The sequence below is a fragment of the Lytechinus pictus genome, chromosome 7, assembly GCF_037042905.1.
Source record: "Lytechinus pictus isolate F3 Inbred chromosome 7, Lp3.0, whole genome shotgun sequence".
Taxonomy (NCBI): Eukaryota; Metazoa; Echinodermata; class Echinoidea; order Temnopleuroida; family Toxopneustidae; genus Lytechinus; species Lytechinus pictus.
The window spans coordinates 21,713,276-21,737,126 of NC_087251.1; the positions used below are offsets into that span (position 1 = coordinate 21,713,276).

The window sequence follows — 23,851 nt, forward strand, 5'->3', positions numbered from 1 at the left end:
TCCTCATTGCTAACCCTGACGATTACAGTGATATACTTTGTTTGTATTGGTTGTCAAGAACTGGCCTCTTATTACTATGGTAACTATCAGATATAACAACCCTTTTTGAAACCGTGCCCAAAACATGAATATGATTGTGGTGGTTAGATAGGGGGGAATATTGTAAAGATCAAATGACAGTTTCCCTAAAGATACCAGCAGCTTGTGGGAAAAAGAAAGTATACGAGTTAAATATATCAAATAAAGTTAAAATGAAGCTTTAATCTAAATAAAACGGAAAATTTCCTTCAATTATTAATACATAATTTTTTTCAGAACAAAAAATGCCACACAAGGCAGCACTATACCCTGTGGCTACTTTTCAAAAAGATGTTTGTTTTAAACCAATCTCACAAAGAGTATGATTTTTTTTTAAATACTGAAACCATAACATATATTTTAGCATAATTTGTTGAATACCTTGATTAAAAGGAATACAAATGGCATACATGTATTACAATTTGTTAAGTGGTTGCTTATAACTTATTACCATCTCTACATATTACAGGGGCCCTGTCTTTATGAATAATTCAATTCTTCATCTCTAACATTCCATTTGTAACTGATTTATTCTTCCACTAAACAAACAATTTGAAGATTACAGAAAGATATCCAAACAATGTACACCAACATGTGACCTTCAAATGACATGAACACCAAATTGAATCGCACCACTAGTCCAATACCAAGAAAAGCCATGCTTCACTTCTTTCGAAGTATTCAAAACTCATAAAGATGGACAGACTGTCGGATGGACAAACAATGTGAATGTTTCCAGGTATTGCTGACTGACCTTTATTTCTCTGGAAGTTGAATCCATCAAATAATTCTCCCTCACTACTACTCCTGGGTATCTGGACGGAGGTTACTAATGTTTGTTCCTCTCTTGTGGCTAATGATGGATCCACGGTCAAGGAACGTTGTCTTGTTAGGTTAGGGTGTGAGGAGTGTAATGAGATTACATCACCTGTTAGAAGGGATAAGATTGGGGGAATATGGTTGCTCAGGAGATTTACAGAATTAGGAATGATTGCTTAGTCAACTTTTACAGCAAGTGGATTTGAACTAATAAATAATATTGAACAGGGCCCAGTAACTCCAAGGTGAGCGATTAATCGCTAAATGAAAAGGCCCATCAAGATCATCGTTGCATGCGCACTTTGCTTAGTAGACGGACAAGGAAACAATGAAAATTATTCTTTCAAATTAGCGATTAATCGCTTACCTTTGTGTTAAAGGTGCCGTGGTTAGAGAAAAATTTATGAAAAAAATTAATGTAACATGGAAAGGAAAGTTACCGCAGTCCCAAGTTCTGCAGAAATCTGTAAACAGTGATAGCATGGTCAGTATGTAAATGGATTAGTCAGTATGTCGCATATTCACTTTCCCTAAATATTTCCAATATGAGTTTTAAACTACTTTATTTTGTACAGATATAATATAGAAGAAATCTCCACTGTTTCTAAAAGGAGATACAAAAACAACGATATTACAGGATCCATGAGGAGTCACACCTTAATTACATCATTGGAAATATCAACATTTCATATAAAAACATACACACAAGGAATTGAATGTATGTGTGATATCATCCTCACTCTTGAGCATATTACTCAAGTTAAGAATATCACTGCACCATACTACTCAGCATAATACAGTGATATTGATAGTGATGAGATTTTCCTTGTTATGAATGTTTGTTGATTGTTCCCTATTCATTCAAAGTACTTGATATTGAGGCGTTCTTGGCCTTTGAATGAAGCATAAATCACACTGCAATTTGTAATGGTTTACGGAAAAAAAAAATCCCAGCTAAATGACAAATCGCAATTTTATTTCTTAAATATTGTTTATAATCATACAGTCACAAAATGCATTTTTTGGTTTGGTCATCTTATTAAGATGGAAAGTATGCTTAAAAATGTTATGTATCATTAATTCTATTATTATCAATATTATCATCATTATCATTATTAACATTACTAAAACACAACAATTGTATATTTGTACATGGCCTATTGCACCTGAACACAAAACTATGTGAGTCAGGGGTTGAAAAAACCATGCTCTCAGTTGATATAGGTGGTTGGGTGACAATGTAAGAAAAATGAATTTGTTTCCTCACAAACTGACCCATTCACCAATTAGGACACTAGTCCTAATCCTGAATTTGTGCTGAAGTAAAACCTTATTTGCTGATTTCACTCTTTAAAGTCTGTACTGTTAACAATACAACAAAGTTTCAAGAGCATAAGGTTGATTTTAATTATGACCATTGAGCTTCTATAAGATAATAATAAGACAAATTTACAAAAGGGAGGGTGGGAAGGAATAACAAACTTTATTAGAAAAACAAATACAAAACCATAATCCCATGATAAAGTGATTTCTTTATAAAATAGCTCAGGGAGAAATTAAAGAGATTATAAAACCTATTATGAACTGGTTTATGTAGAACCAAATGTTAGTTTACTTGCAAGGGTGTCACTTAAAATAAAAACATGATTTTGAAACAAGATTTCTATATGCACACATTGCAAAGCGATTCCAAACACTTTCTTTTGTACTTTGTACAATTTTTAACACATGAACATATAAATCCACAAGATAGTTCAATTGATGTCACAGTCAGTGCTCAGTTTGACCTTTTACCAAGTGACAAGCTCTAGAGAATGAGATCACCAAAGGCTAAGTCAAAAAGAAATAGATGCATGCTCAGAAGATATATCTTATTCTAATCTTGTTTCAAAACCACATTTCAAAACCTTGTTAAAGACCCATATTCCTTAGTTCTCATAATACATTAAATTTGTCCCTAAAATTACCATCTCTTACCATCTTCCTCAAAGGACAAGCCTTGCAAAATGAGATGCGCAATTGCCCCGCCTGAAAAAGCAGGAAATATGCCGAAAGAGATTACTCTTAAATGGTTTCTCTGAAGGACATTATTTTGAAGCTTTAATTTAAACCATGTTTTAAAACCAGATTTCAAAACAAAATATATAATCTGCATCTTTTGACAAAAAATCTAATAATGTAATAATCACAATGTGTCCTATCACTTACCATCTTTCTCAGTCTGCCTCATCTCTCTGATCCTAGAGAGATCACTCTGGCTTCCGATGGTGTTCATCTTGTTCCGCTTCCGCTCCAGCTCCTCCATGCTGTTAGGCGAGGTGGAGTCGCACCGGCTCCACCCCCTGGAGAAGGATCGCTCATGCATCCCCTTCTTCATGAGGTCCACAGCCTGGAGGGACGGTTGGCGCCCTTTGCCCAGCAACCGTTTCTGCTTCTGCTCTGAGAGCTTGTCCAGGGGTAGGTTGCTCAGGTCTAGGTGATAGACCCGTCTGGCAAGTACTCTGGTCAGGGTCTCCATGGTTCTCTGAAACATAGAGATAGAGGAGAAATGAATTGAAAACAGAATATGCCCAAAAGGATTATTCAAAAGAAGTTTCTAATAGTCATCTTTAGTATCAATGACATGTTTGCCCTCAGTTTAGTATACTTTTAGAAACATGGTAATAGGTAATGCATTACTAGACAGCAGTTAATAATAAATACATATAATAACCAGTTCTTGAATGATGCACATTTCATTTAAATTCAACGCCCTTGCCACTCAAACAATATGCTTAGGTACATTCTATAATACCACAAGTTTCAGAAACAGATTTTTAATTTCAAAATTGGTCTTACAAAGTCACATATTCTCATCCTGTGCATTATCAGCCATTAAATTCAATCAGAAATAAGTCGTAACTATTCATACAAACCTTGTTTGAAATGTACAAATTAATAAAATCCCCCCTTGGCAATTCTCTATAGGGGAAGGCGGGGTAAGTTGTGACACGTTTTGCATTTTGCATGTTAGAATTGATAAAGACTAATAATATTGTAGAAATAAGAACCTTACCTTTAAATTTGATTGTTTGGAAATATTTTTCACCTATATATAACTTTCTACCCCAACACTGAAATTCATTGTGACCTTTGAAAACAAGTGGAGCGCCTCTGGCAGTCTCACCTGCATCGCGTGATTCAATAAAGCAGCAGTGCTGACTTTGAAAACAACTATAAAATAATTATTCACAAAAAAACACCATTCATATAATGATAAAATACTACGTTCATTGACATTTGACCTTAATCATGTGACCTAAAACTTGTCAGTGATATCTGATTACCCCTATATCCACATTTTATAAACTAAATCTATAAACTTTGAAAGTTATGACAGCAATCTAATAATTACCTTCAAAATGGCCAAAGTTCAATGACCTTAAATGACCTTTGACTTTGGTCATGTGACCTAAAACTCACATGAGATGTTCAATGACACTTGATTACTCTTATATCCAAGTTTTATGAACTAGATCCATACACTTTCAGAGATATGATGGTTATTCAACAAATACGGTACACCCAACATGGCCAAAGTCCATTGACCTTTGACCTTGGTCATGTGACCTGAAACTCTAACAGGATGTTCAGTGATACTTGATTACTCTTATGTCCAAGTTTTATGAACTAGACCAATACACTTACAGAGTTATGATGGTAATTCAACAAATACCCCCAACATGGCCAAAGTTTATTGACCTTAAATGACCTTTGACCTTGGTCATGTGACCTGAAACTTGCACAGGATGTTCAGTGATACTTGATTACTCTTATGTCCAAGTTTCAAGAATCAGATCCATAAACTTTCAAAGTTATGATGGTAATTCAACAGATACCCCCAAAATGGCCAAAGTTCATTGACCTTTGACCATGGTCATGTGACCTGAAATTTGCACAGGATGTTCAGTGATACTTGATTACTCTTATGTCCAAGTTTCATGGATCAGATCCATAAACTTTTAAAGTTATGATTATAATTCAACAAACTACCCCCAATTTGGCCATGTGACTAAAGGATGTTCAGCAATACTTGATTAAACTTATGTCCAAGTTTCATGAACTAGGTCCATATATTTTCTAAGTTATGATGACATTTCAAAAACTTAACCTTAGGTTAAGATTTTGATGTTGATTCCCCCAACATGGTCTAAGTTCATTGACCCTAAATGACCTTTGACCTTGGTCATGTGACTCAAAACTCAGGCAGGATGTTCAGTAATACTTGATTAACCTTATGGCCAAGTTTCATGAACTAGGTCCATATACTTTCTAAGTTATGCTGCCATTTCAAAAACTTATCCTTTGGTAAAGATTTGGTGTTGACGCAGCCGTCGCCGCCGTCGTCGGAAAAGCGGCGCCTATAGTCTCACTCTGCTTCGCAGGTGAGACAAAAACGATGTCAAATGGCTCAACTTGCCCCATCTGTGGGGTAAGTTGTGCCACCTTCTTGGGTAATTTGAGCCACAAAAACTATGTACAAAATGTATGCGGGAAGAACCAGCATGTCAATTTTTTAATTAAAGTCTTTTCACTTGCTAATTTTCTATAAATACTAACATCCTCTAGAAGTAAAAGAAATGTCATGTGAATTTGCTCCTTTCTGCCTGCATATCAATGGCTTTTTATGGTTTGTTTGTTTTTTATCAAATATTAACATATATGAATTACCATGGCTCGACTTGTCCCATGTTGGCTGGCTCAAACTACACCAGTCCGAACTTCACGCGATATTTTCACATCCACACATTTCTTATGCATCCATCATGTAAAAGACTATGACAAGAATGAGAATCCATACCTGGACTAACAATATTGTTCTTATTTCTTTATTATATTTAAAGACATGTTTGGGTAAAAAGCACTGATCTATTTCACACCCTTTTTTACTTTTTTGGCTGAAATTTGCATTTTTCCCTCTAAAAAAATACTTTTGTTTCAAAGTTGAAAACAATGTGGTGGGGTTAAGGGTTATGTAATGGGTCATCAATACATGACACCACCATAATGTCTGACTCATTCAATATTGGCCTGGGGTTGGTGGCTCAACTTGCCCCTATGCTCAACTTACCCCGCCTTCCCCTACTTATTGATTTTAGCAAATTTAAGAAAAAATATATTGGCAACTAAGTTAATTTTGCTATACAATGAAACCTGATAATGTTGTGATGAAGAATAGACAAAGAGGTACTTACAGACCACTCCTTGATGAGTTCTTCCCAGTGAGTGAGTGATGATAGGACTCTGAGGAAGTCTTCCCAAAGGCTAGTGGACACCTGGATCTCAAGGTTGGCTTTGATCCAAGTGACTATCAAGGTCTTTACCAAGGAGGAATAACAAACTCATAGTTAGGGGTATTGCAAGAAAATAGTTGTAATCAATTGCAAATTTCTGCAGCAATGAACAATTGATAGGTCAGTTTTAGCTCAAGGAAAAGTTTTCACTCCTTGTTGCGATAAGCAGATCTGCAATAAATTGCAAATTTGAAAATAACTGCAAGACATAGGATCGATTTAGGGAAACCATTATGATTTATGATTGATAGGTTTCCCATAATGCCCCATCTGGATCTAAGCACTTAAGTTACTTTATGAATGAATTGATCTATAATAACCTAATTCTGAGCATATGTAATATACTATAGTTGCATTATCACATTAAACCATGTTGTTTGCAAGAAGAATGGTGTATTTCTGGGCCCCGTTTTACAAAGATTTACAATTGATCCGATCAATTGTAAGTATATGGAAATCCATCAATGTCATAATTTTTCTTCAGGAAATTTGAACAATGTCCTTTGAAAACAAGAGAAGCATACTAAATTGTTACGAAAGTATAGTGAATGTCTGAATATACGTCATTTCTAGAAAAAAATTTAAACAAACATGTATTTTAGATGTTGACGTTGCTGGTTTTCCATAGTTGCTATTGATCGGACCAATCGCAACTCTTTGTAAAACGGGCCCCAATTATTCACTAGATAAGAATAAAGCATCAGCATTTTATAATAGTAAACAGAGGAACTACTAAGTAAATAAATATTTTCAACAAGCAACAGCAAAATGAAAATTTAAATGCACAATAAATCAAATAAGAACATACAACTATTAAAAATAAATCATTTTGAGATGTCATTGATAAAAACGACATTTGCCAATGTTAGTCAAATGCAACAGTATATCAACAAAATGATAGCAGATTACACAAATAGAATTGTTCAATTTGGTAGATGATATTTGACTGGCTGTGAGGTTAAGGGTATTACGAGGCTACTAGTAATATACTAAGGCACTTACTTGAAAGAGTATATGTGCCAACTGTTGGCCTAAGGCAAGACGGGGTTTACTGGGGGTACCTCCCAAGATACTCTCTGTTACTCGGAGTAAAACCATCAGAAGCTGCTCCCTAAAAAAAAACAATAATAGTAATATAGAACATGTCAAATAATCATCAAGTTAAAGTAGTGGTCACACCGCCAGAACTTTGCTGGAGCGGTCCTGGAGCAGTGAAAAAAGTCATCACCGCTTGCTACCATTCACCACCGTTTAACACAAGTTGGCCACCGTTAAGGCAACGCCATATACGCTCGGCCACCACTGATGGTCCATCCTAACGCTCCAAAAGTTTTAAGCTGCACAAAATATTGCGAGCGGTGAGGAGGGGGCAATTTTCCGCTCCGACAATGTTCACCACCGATCCAACAACGCTCAGTCAAAGTCTGGCACCGCCAGACGCAAGTTCGTGGACACTTGGTTCAGCCTGGCCAATGCAGAAATCTTGAAGGCTGGACCACCGCTGCAGTGATTAAACGTTGCACAAACTTTGTTGGAGCAGTTATAAGCGTTTTAAAAACGGACAAGAGGTTGCTGGAACAGTGTCGGGCGCTGAAGCAGCGATCGACTGCGGTGATGAACTTTGGTTTGGCGTTGGTATGGAGGTGTCACTGCTCGCTACCGTTAAAGCAACGCCGGCCTCAGCGGTGCACCGCTAAGGCAATGCCCGTGTTTTCAATTTTTTTTCCCCCATTTTGTGCGCGGTGACAAGCGTTGTCGAAATTCGACCCCCTCTCCCTACCGTTCAAGGAACGCTCCAACAAAGTTCAAGCAGTGTGACCATGGTTTATTGGGGGAGGGGGAAACCAATACTATATCTCAGAGCACCATTTCATGGAAATTGTCAGCAACAAAAAGCTGCCATTTACAGGCAACTTCAGCAAAAATCTTTGGTTTTGATTGGTCAACCTGCACTGGTGACTGCTGCTATGGAAATAATATGCATGAAGGTCTCACACAGCTCCCAAAGCATCTGAGGGTAAACAGTAATTCACTCCCTCCCTCAACAACAAAAGATTAAATAGCACACATAAGCAACAAACATGAGGATAAATCACCCCTTTTAATAAATAAAACCCTGCACTGAATGATGTGTAGATAAAAAAATGTATAGAAATTAGTTGTCTTACCAGGTGGTTTTCTCCAACTTGACATTCATGACTATATGTCTGTAGCTGCCAAGAACCCTCCTACAGATGTCCACTTGATCTCTGATGGGCCGGGTGGGGTCTGGGGCACCCGATGACCCTCCCCCTGGCTCCAGTAGGAACACATTGGAGGAATTGGTGATGAATACCTGGAAAAAATAAAAACACAGTGTTCTATGTAATAGGACATTTATTAATCAGAACTGTTCTTTCAAATTGTCAATTGATTGCACACTATTGGGTGTAATGAGGCCTTTCCACCAGTTTACAATTTGTATGACTGTAAAGTAGATAAATTGTGAAGACTTGAAGCCTCACCCCTTGCTTCTAGTCTTCACATCCTGTCTGGTTTAATACAGTGCTACTCTAGACTTAACCCTTATTCAACATAGAATAAAAATGTGGTGCAAGGGAAATTTCTGCACTGACGTGACAATATTGTAGTACGTACCTGGACTACTCTCTGAAGTCCTGCACCTACATTGCACTTGTTCATGTCATCTCTGATGGCCTGATTGATTGCACCAATATAAGAATTACTACGTTTAGCCTTGGTTCCATCGGAAGACACTGATGGGCTCTTCACCAAAGGTGGACCTCTGGTCTCATTCTGAAACAGAGAACACGCGGTCGTTACTTATCTTTCGGGGTTATCTAAATTTCTTTGATTCTCCATCTCGTTGACTGTTTTATGAGCACATTTGGGGCTATCATCATTTCAAACATTCTTCTCATAATGGGAATCCTCCTTCATACATGTATCTTTATAGTGGGAATGTTCATTGATTTACCACTTGAAAAATCTTGCTCAGAATAGTAATTATTACACCTAAGATTCAATGGCAAAAATTTTATAACTACTTTTTTGTGTGTATTAAAAAATAATTGTAACCTATATAAATGCAGCAGAAAACAATAGACATATCGATTGAAGTAGAAACCATATATTTATCTGTACTGCAGTTGATCCTTTACATCTTACTTATACAATGCATGGAAAACAGTCTGAAAACATAATAATAAAATCAGTGTTGCAGGTAAGCTCTCATCAGATAAAGCTACTGTAGGAAGGCTGAACCATTTTTAACACACAATAGCTCCCCTGCTAAGCTCTGTCTAGGCAGAAAGTTCATGCACCACTGAATACCAGCCCAAACACATGGCACAAATCACCATAAACAGGAGATGTTCATCATTGTGGGATTCCAATAACACATGGGTAACTGCTGTTATTGTACCTACCATGGAATCCTTGATTGTGACCATTGGCGGTGGAAGCCAAACAATTTAGGGGGGACCACCAAAATTTTTTGACAAGCAAAAAAAAAAAAAGTTATATATCAACCAAAATTTTTAGGGGGGACCGACAAAACATTTTGACAAGCAAAAAAAAAAAAAAAAAAAAAAAAAGGTCATCAACAAAAAATTTAGGGGGGGATCGTTCCCCCACCTCAAATTTAGGGGGGGACACGTCCCCCCCGCTTCCGCCGCCTATGATTGTGACTGGCTTCTGAGCCTTGTTACCATGGTAGTTGCCATAATTACAAAGTTACAACAACTTCCAATCTTTTATGAAACAGGCACAAGTGGCCCATTTCATAAAGAGTTACAACTGTTGTAAATTTTGCCATTATGGCAACTACTATGGTAACCTTGATTATGATTGGCTGCTGAGCCCTGTTACCATGGTAGTTGCCATAATGGTAGTTGCCATAATGGCAAAGTTACAATAACTTCCAGTCTTTTATGAAACAGGCACCAGAACTCACCTCAACTACTGGTAAGCACCCTGCAAATGTCTTATCAGCTGACTCTGAGGATGGACTGTCAATCTCACAGACCCCACCCTCTTGCAACATCCCACCTTCTTGCGAACCTTCAAGGATAGAACTGATTTGATTGGTCAGAGAGGGTGGATGTTCCAACCTCTTGACATTGTTCTCCCGGCTCGCCTCCTCTCCCTCCTCCGGTTCCTCCATGAAAACAGGCTTGACCATCGAGTTCTAAGAGACATTAATGAATCTCATAGGTCATTTATCAAATCTCGGTAATGATATCAGGTAGGATAAATCAACATGCAAAAAGAAAAATAGAGAATAACCAATTCACAATCAAACTGTCAGGTAACAACCTCCAGTGTATTTAAAAATAAAAAAATTGAAAAAAAAACAGGTCCACACATTGGTATTTATATTGCATATAGCATTTTCATTTATTTGATGTACGATGAAAAATGAAATATCTTGGGTTATACTTGACTCACAACTGATGTGCATATAAAACATATAAGTACTAAGATATCACATACAATTGGATGTATTCGCTGCACTATTAAATATTGCACCCGCTACACACTAAATTCTCTCCTTGACATTCCATTTCCTAAAACTGAATTCAAAAGAAGATCCTTCTCTTATAAGCAAGCTCCCTATTCAATAAACTCCCTTTTCAATTCTCTATCTATTGGCTAAATACTTATCATAACATAAACTCTGTTCTGGTATTCCTTCCTTCTTTGTTTCTTTTTGTTAATTTGTTTGCTTGTTTTTTATGTGTTTAATGTTAATTTTATAGATTATAATTTTTGTTTTACTCTATGTTAATTTTCATTTGTATTAATGATCATGTATATGTTATATATCTCTTTATAAAGGTGGAAGGCTCCATGGTAAAGCTGTTTTTATAACTGAACCGAACTACCTTCCACCTTATTTTATTATTTGTAATAAATAAAACATGAATAAATATATAAAACATACCATACTTTGTACAATAATTTGGAATTAACTCCATATGTGCATTAATGTCCCAATCAGATATATTTGATGTTTCCGAGATCAAATTAATGTTCATTATTTCAATTACTTTGAAAAAGATTATCTCACCTTAAAATCCAATTGGTTTTCAGTAAAAACTATTCCCACTTTTTTTTCACCTGAGATGATGCAAAAGTTATCAAATTCTCTTCAATCAAAAAGAGTTTTGTATTACAAATAATGCATATTTTCATTTATTATCTGTGAAATTTAATATCAATTGCTGTAATATACTTTATGTCAGACTTAATCAATTTTACCAAAAAGTTTCCTTCGATATTTTTGCTTCATCTTGGGCTTAAATCAAAAAGTGGTTTTAAATTGAAAACAAAATTTGACTTCAAACGGTAGGTATAATTCAGTTCACCTTAATATGCCTACAGCGCTAGATAAAACACAATTTTAATTCAACAAGCTCCATGTATAATATGTTAGTAAATACTTTACAGAGTTTCTGACTTGCGTAATCAGAATGATTTATATCTGAGGTGGTTTGTGAAATCACTCAACAGTACAATTCTTTTTAATAGCAGGCTACTATTTCTTTTGTTAAGCTTCATGAATACATTACATACAGTGGTGCTCAAAAGTTAGTGAGCACCACTACAAAATGCACTCCTTCATACTTGAATGTTGAATGTAGACAACACTACAATGTTCGGTGAGCCCAGAGAAACAAACTTTATTGAATGTACTATTTTATCTCCTCACTTCACAATTAGCAGAAGCTGAAAACTTATGTTCATTTTCTGGTGGGGTTCACTAAATTTTGAGCACCAATGTATATCATGTATCACATGCATAGTAAAGCTCTTTACATACATGTATATAGAATGATCCTCCACAAAAAAATTAATACATCACAATGATTCTCATAGTTGAATTCACATTAGCATTGTTAAGTTGAAGCTTTAGTGATCTGACTTTCCCACTATTGTGAAAAGGTAACAAAAAGAGGATTATCTACTAAATAGCCTTTTCATGGAAGTCATCAATTTACCCCCAAAGTTGCCATACTAATTAAAACATCCCGTTCAGTGTTATGTGCAAGTTTTAATGCAAGAGCTTATTGTGTCTGTGATTTTATGAGAGATGAAAGTGGATAAATTTGCGGTCTTTTAAAAGAAGGACAAAGTAATCCAACGATTTAAAAAAAAAAGGTCTCATAAATTATGTTCTAAAAGCACTTTAGGATCCGACTAAATTTCCAATTCTTACCTGAATCCATTCGTTGTATACCTTCAGGGATAGCTTCACAGCTTTAGATTCACTCATAGGAAGGAGAAAACCCTTGGAATAAGAACAAATTCAAACAAAATTAACAAAATTAGATAAGCATGGTCAAAATTATGCCTCTCCGATCATAGAAATGATGAAAGGGTAGAAATTCTAATTAGCTTTATCAATACCTCTTTTGCAATATACATGATTTTCACACTGAACACAGACGGGCAATTTACAAGAGTGATATAAATAAGAAAAATACCTGTCTGAGGACTTCTTGAACAAAGTTGATATTGTCCCTGGTGGAGTAGAGAACCCTTTGGACCAGCTCACGCCCAGAGGTCTCCAGGTCATCCTGCATGGGTAGGGCTAGAGAGATGGTACTTGTGCTCATAGACAGGGTGGAGTTGGGACTGATGGTCGTCGACGACGAGTTGGACGAGTCACCGCCCTCTTTCAGCAGGATGGTGTCAAGTTTGCGCTCTAGGGAGTCCTTGGTGTTGAGCTCTGGCTTGTCGGCGAATATGCTACTGAGAAGGGAGATGAAAATGAGCAGGGAAGAATTTCATGAAAGATGAACGGTATGTAAGGTAGTGCAAATCCTTGCATATGATAGGCTGAGAGAAAATGAGTCAGTGAACATACTTTCCATGAAAGGCTCCTTTAATGACAAGAGGATCAGTTTCAAAAGACAGATCCAAATTGAATTGAAAATAACAAGCAACCTATTATATCTCATTACATAATGGAATTCAAATACAGAAAGAAAAAAAATCTAACTGAGATAAATCCTTGGCTTGCTAACCCAGAACATAGTCAAAAGGTGCGACACACATCACTCATTAAAAAAAATTAATGAATGAACAAGTGTGAAAAACAGTGCTTGACAATCAGTGGGTGAAAGCAGTGCCTATGTCCCACTTCTGCTATGCAGGCGAGACAATAAAAACCATGAACTGCATTGCAAACTTATCTCTTTTTCAAACATACCTTGACTTGCTTGCCTTGTGCGTGGTGATGAAACTGACCACCCAGTTGACCACACTGACCCGACAGGCAGCCAGGTTGTTGGTGTAACTAGACCCTACACTATTCATGGTGCTTCGGGCCTGGGGAATTTCTGCAAAGCAATCAGGTAGTAAGAGAGAGAGAAAAAAAATAGCATAAAAGTTTGATAGAAATTTTCACAGTACACATTAATAGCCAATTTTTATAAAGCGCTTTTCCCAGAATGGCCCAAAGCGCGTTACAGCATATTATTACCCCGGTCATTGGATTCATTTCAATCCCGCACGAAAAGTGCACAATTTCCACTCCCTGGGGAGCATTCCTTGCATTCATCGCAGCCTCATTATGGCGCTGGCAACTTCAAACATACAATATCTTTCGCATCCTACCGGGTACCCATTTAGCACCTGGGTCGAGAGTGGCAAAGTGTGGATTAACCCCTTGCCAAAGGACGCTAGACCGCGGTGGGATTCGAACACACGACCCTCTGTTTACAAGGCGGGAGTCAGAACCACTACACCACGGCTCTTCCACACATTCGAATGTTTCTGGAAGAATGAAACAAAATTAGCAAATACAAAACTTTTTTTTCATATACACATGCACTTTGATTATCATAAAACCAGGCCCTCTCTTAAAACTTTATCAAATCAAACCCTAACAAGATCACATATGCCCCACTTGCTGTGATCAATAAGCATTTCTGAGTTCTTTGGTGTAAAAAACATTTGTCCAGAATTTTTATAATTTATCGTACAGAAACCAATTTGGTCATTGAGACAGAAAGATGGAAAGACAGGGGCATGTAAATATTAGTTTTGAACTGATAATAGATGATAAAAAATACTAGAATATGCCTTCGTGCATAATAAAATTCCCTAATGACTAAAATCAGACAAATTAGACATTTGTGATTCAAATACAAGTATATCTCCCCTTCTCCAACTGGGCATTGTGGCATGCACCTTTAATTCAAGATACATGGAAGTGGGGGGGGGGAGGAATTAATTCAGAGGTTAGTTGTTCAAGCTTTGGCCACTTCTTTCAGGTTGGATGTTGAAGGTCAGACACAGACATAAACAAACATATCAGAATGATATATATAATTTTCTTTTTAAATCAAATATTTACATATCCCTGATTATCCTAAAATAAGCAAAATAATATCCGACTCAAATGTACCCGCAACACCAGTAGTAATTATATCATCCTGATGTTAAATGACCATCCCTGACAAAGATGTTCTGCCCCCGTCATCTCACGTAATCCTGTTAGCCTAAAAGAAGTATATATTTATTCAAATGTACCCCAAACCCCATCAATCATATCATCCTGAAGTAAAATGACCACCCCTGATAAAAATATTCCACCCCCACCATCCCAAGTAATTGTGTTAGCCTAAAAGAAGTAGATATCTTATTCAAATGTACCCACAACTTCAGTAATTCTAAAATAGGTAAAATCATCTCTGATGAAAATGTATCCCCAGCATGTCAAGTAATCCTCTCATCTTGAAAGAAGTAAAATAATAAAGTACCTAGTATTGGACTATAGAGACTGGTGCTATGAAGAAATTCAGGGAATATATGTGGCAAGTAGAATCTCTTGAAGTTTTCCAGTAGGAAGATAAATGCTTCATCCTTTGTGCTTGCATCAGACCATTCCACTCGAGGAACCTACAAGATAAAAACATACATCGTATAATCATTGCCCATTGAATAGCTCTTGCTGGCACAAAAATGCAATTCAGAGAAAAACGCATCAAAGTTTTGTCCCGTTTTGAATGGTAAATATGCATCCTTCTTGAGCAATATATCTTTAGGTTTATGTAATCAAGGGAAGGGACTATTTTCAAACTGTTCATATAACCAATACAACCAAATTTTCAATTAGTGAAAATCTCCAATTATACCACTACACCAGTACACCTTCATCCATTGCTAGTCTCACTTCTAAGACATATGGCCAAATTGAAAGTTTTCATGTAGATACATGCCATATGAGATGTCATATCAGTCATTTTGAAACCTTGATAGTTCTGGTTCTTCCATAAGTACTAAGCACACTGCATACGTTAACCATCCTATGTCAGGGAAGGGAATCAACTTGGCATATCTAATTAGTGTGAGGTGGGGTACGTATGATGGGGCCAATGTGTGTCCTCTCTTTACGTACCTGTGTAACTGTGTATTTGAGTAAGCTTTCTAGGAGTAGTTTGGTGAGGTTTTCTGTTGGTTTCTCTCCAGGCTGAGCAGGGACAATAGGGTTAATCTCCACCTCTAGTACAGGACCTAGTGAAAAGAGATGGATATAAACAAAGATTGTCTCAATGTGCATTTCAAGGGCAGATATGTCAAACCATAATCAGATACTTGTTCTTGAAATGCATTTCTTTCTTCCTCCTAAGAAAAAGGCACATAATTCTTTCATTTAATTTTTTTATCATTTTGTTATTTACCTATCAAATATTTCTTAATTTGGTAATTTGTCCATATATTCACTTATATAATCAATTATTTATATATTGATCACTTTCGCTTTTTTTTTCTTTCACTCATTGATATTATGATACTATATGAATATGAATATATATATGAATATTATAATACTATTTTTGTAATTATTATATTTTATATATTGTTCTTTGTATACCAACAGCCGGGATATGATTTTTATGCCAATGTAATTTTATTTTATTTGAGCTTGACAATAAAATTTGAATATCTGAATATGTTTATACATGTACCGGTATCCTCATTGAATAATTCATTCTCTAAACAGAGAAACATATATGTAGAACTACTTACATCAAGTTATGTGAATTGATAGGGGCTTGACCGTTGAACAAAGCTTTCCAATATTGTTGGATTATATGGTTTGCTTGATATTTTGACTGCATAGCAACACTGATGTTTGCTTATAAAATTCAAAGTGATATAATATACATATATGCCTATATGCAGGTATCATAACATGGTTAATCAGATATTTTTCGCACTAGTAGTAAATCATTAGTAATGCAAAATCCATAAGTGCAACAACTGTTCCAATCCTCACTGTCTGTATACTGGATTATGGTTTGACATAATTCAGTAGGTTTAGGATATAGGATTAGGATGTTCTACTTCTTTAATCCATATTATGTAGAATGTAGATTAACCTATTTTACCCAATTCCACAGGCTTTGACTGGAACCACACAATTCCCATAGGCTTTTAATAATAGTAGCCCTATACTATCAAATTAGATTTAGAGTATTGTAAACCATATTTCCATAGGTCGTTTTATTTCATGATCAGCCCAACTTTTTTTTTCAATTTGTTGATGCTGAAAAACATCTTCATTTGCATCGTGACATCCATCCTGCTTTCCTAATCTGCATATTGCAAGATTTACAATAACTTCCTGCCATTATTTCACTCTTCACCCTTTTCTCATAAAATTCCTTGAGTGTCCAATATTTGTAAGCTACATTTTGTAGCATATACTTATTTTGGAATTGATCTTATTATCTCATGACCAACATATTTCCATTTTGGGGGTTAAATTTTACATGTATGTATGCATGTCAGGGTTAGCAAACATCATTTCCAGCCCTTTCCCTAACTCCACATTATTCATTCCCATGGCTCTGTGCTATGATCTCAATTTCAGAATCGGCCAGTAATGTATGCAATTACATGATGTACAATTTCTCATTTGGTAGAGAAGTAGTCTTGTAACTCAGCAAACCAGGTTTGAAACCAAGTCAATGCAGCTATAGTAATTCTTATTACCCATTCTTACTGTGAGGATCTTTAAAAGCCGTGTGTCTTGTACAATACATGTAGTATAAGAGCCTTCTCCCATAAAAGAAAAATACAAAACAGTGGCAGATCCAGCCAGTTAGATACAGGACCATCCCATGGGCCAAACTATTTGTGCAGAATGCTGAGCCCTTCCAAATTATTGTTTCAAAGCCAGATAGATCTGCCCCAGACTAGGCCACACTTACTGTCAAGGTTAGGTGATGTCTTGGAGTTGTGTGTCATGACATGCTCAAGGCTACTACCATAGATCCCTGAAGGAACCGGGAATCCCGGAACTAAGGTTGCATACATCAGGTAACATTCCTCTGAAGCATTCTCCTGCAGGATCTGGAACCAGAGGAGAAACAGTCTCATCCCATCCATCCGATGCTGCAGGAAAGAAAATATGAAGATAATTGTGCTTCCTTTTCTTTATCTTCCTCCTTCTCCCATACCCAACCCTTTACCTTGCTGCTTTTTCATCTTTCTTTTCAAACTCCCATCCCCCCTCTTCCCCATTTTTAAACTTTCCTCTCCCGCTCTTCTCCATCTTTTCTACCCTACCCTACCCTCCCCTCCTTCTGTCTCCCTCTTTCGCCTCCCTCAATCTACCCAGTATATTTTCACTCCTTCCCCTCAATCCCACCCCCTCTCTATCCTCGTCCTAGCTCTTCCTCATTTCCCCTCCTCTCTATCTATCCCTTTTCCTCTTACTATCTCTCCATCTTCTCTCAATTAATCTTCTCTCTCCTCCTAGATCCTCATCAGCTCCACTTCTATCCTCTCCTCTCCCTCCATATGTTTTTCTCCACTCCCTCCTCCCTTCCATCTAGAGTCTATCTACATGTAGATGTATGTACATGTATGTCAATTATCTCTCCCATCCTTCCATCCCACCTCCCTCAATCTTCTACCCCCCTCTCTCCTTACATCCTTTTCAGTCATTTCCTTGGTTCACTTCCCTCTCTTCTCCCTCATATTCTTCTCTTCATCACTACCTACCCCTTTCCTTACCCTCTACTTCCACCTCTCTCACCCCCCCCCCTATCCCTCCATCTCCACTCCCTCTTTCCATTTACTTCATAAATTACTCCACTCTTCCATCCCTCTTTTTCTATTTTATCCATTTTGAGATGTTTACATGGTGACACTTAACTATGTATGCCACATTAAATTACCTTCAATCCATTGCCAACATGAAGAAGTTTCTGCATAACCCGTCCTGCAAATTTAGAGAAAAAAAATAACCAAATATTGTTCTATAAATGCCATTTTTAGAATGAATTAATCATTAACACCATTAAATGCCTGAATTCACTCAAAAGGAATGTTGCAACACCCTTATGTACATGTACTCCAGTATGCTGTGTACAGTGTAAATGTAAATGCAATTCTCATACTGTACATGTAGTACAGTAACACACAAAAACTTCACAACAAATTGAATCAATATTTTGTTTAAATTTTCAAATAAGAAAAAGAGAAATGGGATCCACATCTGTCATTGCAAGCACCAACATGAGGTGTATACAAAGTAAAGATACATAAATGTAGGTTCTGAAAACTGTGTTACAAACAATGCTTTACCAGAGTCTAAACAATGTTAAAGAACTAATCTACAAAGAGATACAATTGATCCAATCAACCACAACTATGGAAAGCCGGCAACTTCAACAACATTTCAGTCTTGTACCATGATCAGACAATTATTTCAATTTCTTGTACAAGCAAGATTACAGACATTATGAGATGCAAATTTGTCTAACCTATTTTATCAAATGAAAAGACGAAAACAACAAATTAAAACTGATTAATAGTACAAATGACAACAATCAGTGTCAATAATTATATCTTCTTTTGATAAACAAATACAGTTTACATGTTCATGCGTGACCGAGAACATACATACGTACATGTAACATTTTAACGGTGTACATGTATATTCATGTGGTTTTTTTTCATATCAATTGTTTATTAATACTGTATTGTTTCTTTTTATACAATAATCAAGAGATCAAACCCTTCCCAATTCTCCATCAAATTCAATACTTGCCTACTGTAATCTAGAAAAAGAGAAATTCAACAATAAGACACATTATTCATTAATTAGATGGATGCCATGAAATTCATTGAAATTGATCATTTTCTCCTGTTTCATGATACCAATATATATTACACATGTAGACATGCCTTGCTAGGAATGAACAAAACAAAACTGACAATATCTCTCTGACATAAAATTATACAGGATACCTGGGCCTGCCTTACAAAGAGTTGTGACTGATTCATTCAACCAAAACTATGGAAAGCCAGCAACGTCTAAACTGCATGTTTGTTCAAAATATTTATACATGTATGTGCATTCACTTTTTTTTTCTTAAAAAAAATTCAGTGTACTTCTCTCTGTTGTGCAAATTTCCTGTCGAAAAAATTATGATATTGATGGATTTCCATATTAAAGGTTGATTGGATCAATTGTAACTCTTTGTACGACAGGGCCCTACATGTAGTATCTTTCATAACTAATCATACAACATACACAAACCAAACCATACATTTTATATGTACATGTACATCCGTACAATATTGCCATAGCATTAATCTCAAGTGCCATCAAGTGTAAATAGAAGCCGGCTAGCTGGTCATACCAGTGAGTGACCTGGGTTCCACAGCATGCCTTCTAGCGTGTGATAGAGCCAGTATTCTCAAGAAACAGTGGGTTATCATCATTCATTAACATAGATCTAGCAATACAAGATACAGGCAGGTGTGCAACCAATACCCTGTACATGTATACATGTATATCAAGCATAGTGTACACCTTCTACATGTAGCCTAGTTACACGGGAGATTAAGCCATACCCGAGAACTCATACAACTCAAACCAAACATACAAAAATGCAATATTTAGAAAAGGCCATATATATTCTTCCATTTTCAATTGCATTATTATCTGAATCAAAGTTGCTGTTTACATGTAGGGGCACAGTCAAATTTCTATATATTTATCAAACTCAAAGACATTCCTTATCAATATTCAAATGTTTTCTTCAGATGTTTTTTTATTTAAAAAAAATATGTCGGTTTGAAGAATAATGCTTATAAGTAAAATAGATATCCAGTGTTATGAATAGGCAGAGATGAGTAAAATACTTTAGGTTGATGATCAATAAATGAATCTTAATTTCATAACATTTTCATTTCAACTTTCTTTTATTATTCAGGCTGGATTACCCTTCACTGTGAATCCAGGGGGCCATTTCATAAAGCTGTTCGTAAGTTAAGAGCGACTTTAAGAACGACTGGTGAACCTTTCTTACGTGCTTAACTATCGCCAATGGTGTATAGCATTTACCAAAAGATAGGATCACCGGTCGTTCTTACAGTCGCTCTTATCTTACGAACAGCTTTATGAAACACACACCTGGAACATTTCCCTGATATGACTGATGGAATTCATAAAAAGCATCTTTAATTTTAAGTCCCATAACCCTTTGTGACCAATCCCCCCCCCCCCCTTTCATTGTGAAGGATGCCATCAGCGAATGAAAAAAATGGATTGAGTTCATTGAAAGTACTTTATTCTTTTAATTTTCACCCCCCCCCCCCCCATTCAAATCTGACATTACTATAATTACATCTACATTGCACATGATCATGTCTGCATAATCAAAATAGCAAAGATTCTATCAGACAATGCCTGAACACCATAACAGTTTATTGTATTGCATGATATATTGATTTCCAAAAGGCTTGTCATATCTTTGAATGCAGATGTGGTGACCCTTAAGATTAAACGAGACACCTGAGGGGATCTGATAAGAGAGTGGGCGTCTACAAAATACATGTATAGCTCTAGTAAATATGAACAAAAAATGAGTTTTTTTTTCAAAATATTGAACACCCGATCATGCGAGACCAAAGATCAACTAGGTTTCAAGAAAAGATTCTAAGATTTAGCAGCCCTGGGGAGCCTTTCATCAAGATATTTGTCCGACAAGTCAGATCTGACAACTTTCCTTAATTTTGATTGGCCATGAACCACCTTTAGTATGGTAACTGTCAGATAAAACTGGACTTGTCGGACGTTTTGTCTGGACAAGCCCTTTAATGAAACACTCCCCTGGACAAAAATCATCTTGAAAACAAGATTTACAAAACATGTAAAGAAGGGACAGGAATTAGTTCTAAGAATAAACAAAATATACATGTAGGCAGGGTAGGAAATAAATGGAGGTGTGCATGTAGGCCTACATGTAATAGTATTTTACCACTGGATTAAAGACCAAACTTTTCATCCACCTCAAATGTTGCTACATGTATGTACGTACAGCAAAGTGCAAAAAGGGGAAATTTTTCACATACATGTGTAAATTAAGAGAACTACAGTAACTATAAGTAAGCCAACACCTTGAGGTGAAAATGACATTAAAAAATTAGGTTCCATTTTGCATAGCAGCTTCAGCGATCCAGGCACAACAGAATTTGAGTACATACCCTAAATGTATACCCCCACCCCTTTGCCAAATTTGAAAACTCACAAATTGAGGGGTGTGTGCCCTTTCGATTAAAAAAACCCATCTCAAATGAATTCATACTGGTAAGTTTTACATTCTGAAGAGTTAAAGAGCGTATATGTATGATAAATGGAGTCATCATTCATGTCTGTCTACTACACATGGGTTGATGTGTCAACAGAATTCTGATTCATTCTTGATATATTTAGATGTGCCGACATTCCTAGAGCTGCTAAATAGCAGCAAAAACATGACACATTCTTGAATTAGTCAGACTAAAAGTCATCACTGACTTCCAGTCAAATCCCACTCAAGATGTTAATTTTCTTCCATTCCTGAATACTGGTATGTATTGCATTTCAACACAGGTGATAACCAGTAATTATGTACCAGCAAAGAATATGCTGCGGTCAGATTTACAAGGAGTTCCCTTTCTGAACATACACTTGTAAAATAGTAATAATCAAAATAAATACATTATACATGTACGTACATGTATGACCCCTCGGCCATCTTCCAAAATATCTCATTTGGAATGGAAGGCAAAAATCATTTTACTCTCTGAGAGAACTAGGACTTCCATGATATAAACTTTTTCATGCAAGGTTAAAATGAAGTTCTCTCATTCCTAAGACTTTTCAAGAGGCTTGATAAATATATGATGTATCAAAGATACATGTACATTTGTACTCCAGTACATGACTGCAAAATGCAAATACATACAGGGTATGAAAGAGAAACTTGCATGTATCATGAACATTTACAGTACCTAGTTTCTAGAGTTTCCACATTTACATGTATTTGTCATGTTAGGTGTATAGATATATGATCATAGAGAATGCCTGCATAATTTCCTAATTGTTTTTTTAACATTTTTTTTCATTCATGGGGGAAATTGTATTTCATAATGCATCTTTGTGTCTCTATGTCTACATGTATCTCCCCTCCCCCTCTCACTCTCTCTCTGTCCTTCATTTGTTTCATACTAAATTAGAAGTCTTCTCCATTTCCCTTCCCTCAACCTTTTTATTCATTTTTTTGGGGGGAAAGGAGTGGGTGGGAGAGGGAAAGAGGCACATTATATTCTTCTTCACTCACCTATACTGTGGAACTGCCATCTGGAGTGAATCAACTCTGGTAAAAACAGGAAGATTTTCTGAAAGATAAAATACAAAACTTTATCTACAAAAAGAAAAAGAAAGTAGTTCACAGGCCAATGTAAAAATCAAAAGGTCAAAACATGCATAGATAAACAGGTCCATTCCTTGAAGCACTCACATCTGTAGAGGAATGATTTTTGGAAGGATGAGGCTGTAAACACTGTCAATTCAACAAGCTAGTGAAACTTTTGGTAGTGGGAAGTTCACCCTGACAAAAAGTTTAATTGTAAAAATAACAAAAAAATGATAAAGATATTGCTGAAGGTTCAAGGAAAATCTATTAAAGAATTAAAAAAGTTACTAAAATTATAATAATTTGATTTGTGACATCATATGCAAGCAGCTTTCCTACGTATTGTATGGTAAACAATCAATGAAATGTCATTTAAAAAAAAAATGAAAATGGGTTTTACTGTACCTTCAGTATATCAATAGATAAATCATTTCATGACTATTCCTAAACAAAAAGAAGAAAACAAGGTGGTTCACGAACCACAAGTCTTGCCTGATTTCGTGATAATTACAACATGCAATGATTTTTTGACCCCTAGTTGACCTTTGACCTTATCATCCTCAAAAACACACGAGTGGTATCCACCAAAAGATCATTTGTACCGATCAATGAACACAATTGATGCAGATATATAAAGAAATGAGAGCAAGGTGAACAAAAACTTGAAAAAAGGATGGAAAGGACCTCATATCATTTGACTTTAACCCCTACTGTACATGTAGATGACTTTTGACACTATTATCCTCATGGACACAAATGTGGTTTTACCCAAGGATCATATATATGTACATGTATGTACCTGGCTGTAGTACCAAGTGTGAACATAATTAATGTAGAATAAAGAAATGAGACCAAATTGGAAAAAAACTTGACCTTTTCTCAACAACATACATGTGGTATTACCAAATG

General features: G+C 36.1%; 1 protein-coding gene across 1 annotated transcript in view; it reads right to left on the reverse strand.

The window, feature by feature from the left end:
* LOC129264753 (ral GTPase-activating protein subunit alpha-1-like) overlaps positions 1 to 23,851 on the reverse strand; it is a 98,548-nt gene that overhangs the window by 64,306 nt on the left and 10,391 nt on the right. The window contains exons 3-18 of the mRNA XM_064102201.1: positions 22,868 to 22,925; positions 18,431 to 18,474; positions 17,459 to 17,642; positions 15,640 to 15,755; positions 15,002 to 15,140; positions 13,447 to 13,576; positions 12,719 to 12,986; positions 12,451 to 12,522; positions 10,186 to 10,419; positions 8,868 to 9,026; positions 8,399 to 8,565; positions 7,233 to 7,341; positions 6,132 to 6,254; positions 3,106 to 3,421; positions 2,875 to 2,925; positions 833 to 1,006 (exon numbers count right to left, since the gene is read on the reverse strand). Coding sequence (XP_063958271.1) covers positions 833 to 1,006; positions 2,875 to 2,925; positions 3,106 to 3,421; positions 6,132 to 6,254; positions 7,233 to 7,341; positions 8,399 to 8,565; positions 8,868 to 9,026; positions 10,186 to 10,419; positions 12,451 to 12,522; positions 12,719 to 12,986; positions 13,447 to 13,576; positions 15,002 to 15,140; positions 15,640 to 15,755; positions 17,459 to 17,642; positions 18,431 to 18,474; positions 22,868 to 22,925 — 2,344 coding nt within the window. The remainder of the gene's footprint in view (positions 1 to 832; positions 1,007 to 2,874; positions 2,926 to 3,105; positions 3,422 to 6,131; positions 6,255 to 7,232; positions 7,342 to 8,398; positions 8,566 to 8,867; positions 9,027 to 10,185; positions 10,420 to 12,450; positions 12,523 to 12,718; positions 12,987 to 13,446; positions 13,577 to 15,001; positions 15,141 to 15,639; positions 15,756 to 17,458; positions 17,643 to 18,430; positions 18,475 to 22,867; positions 22,926 to 23,851) is intronic.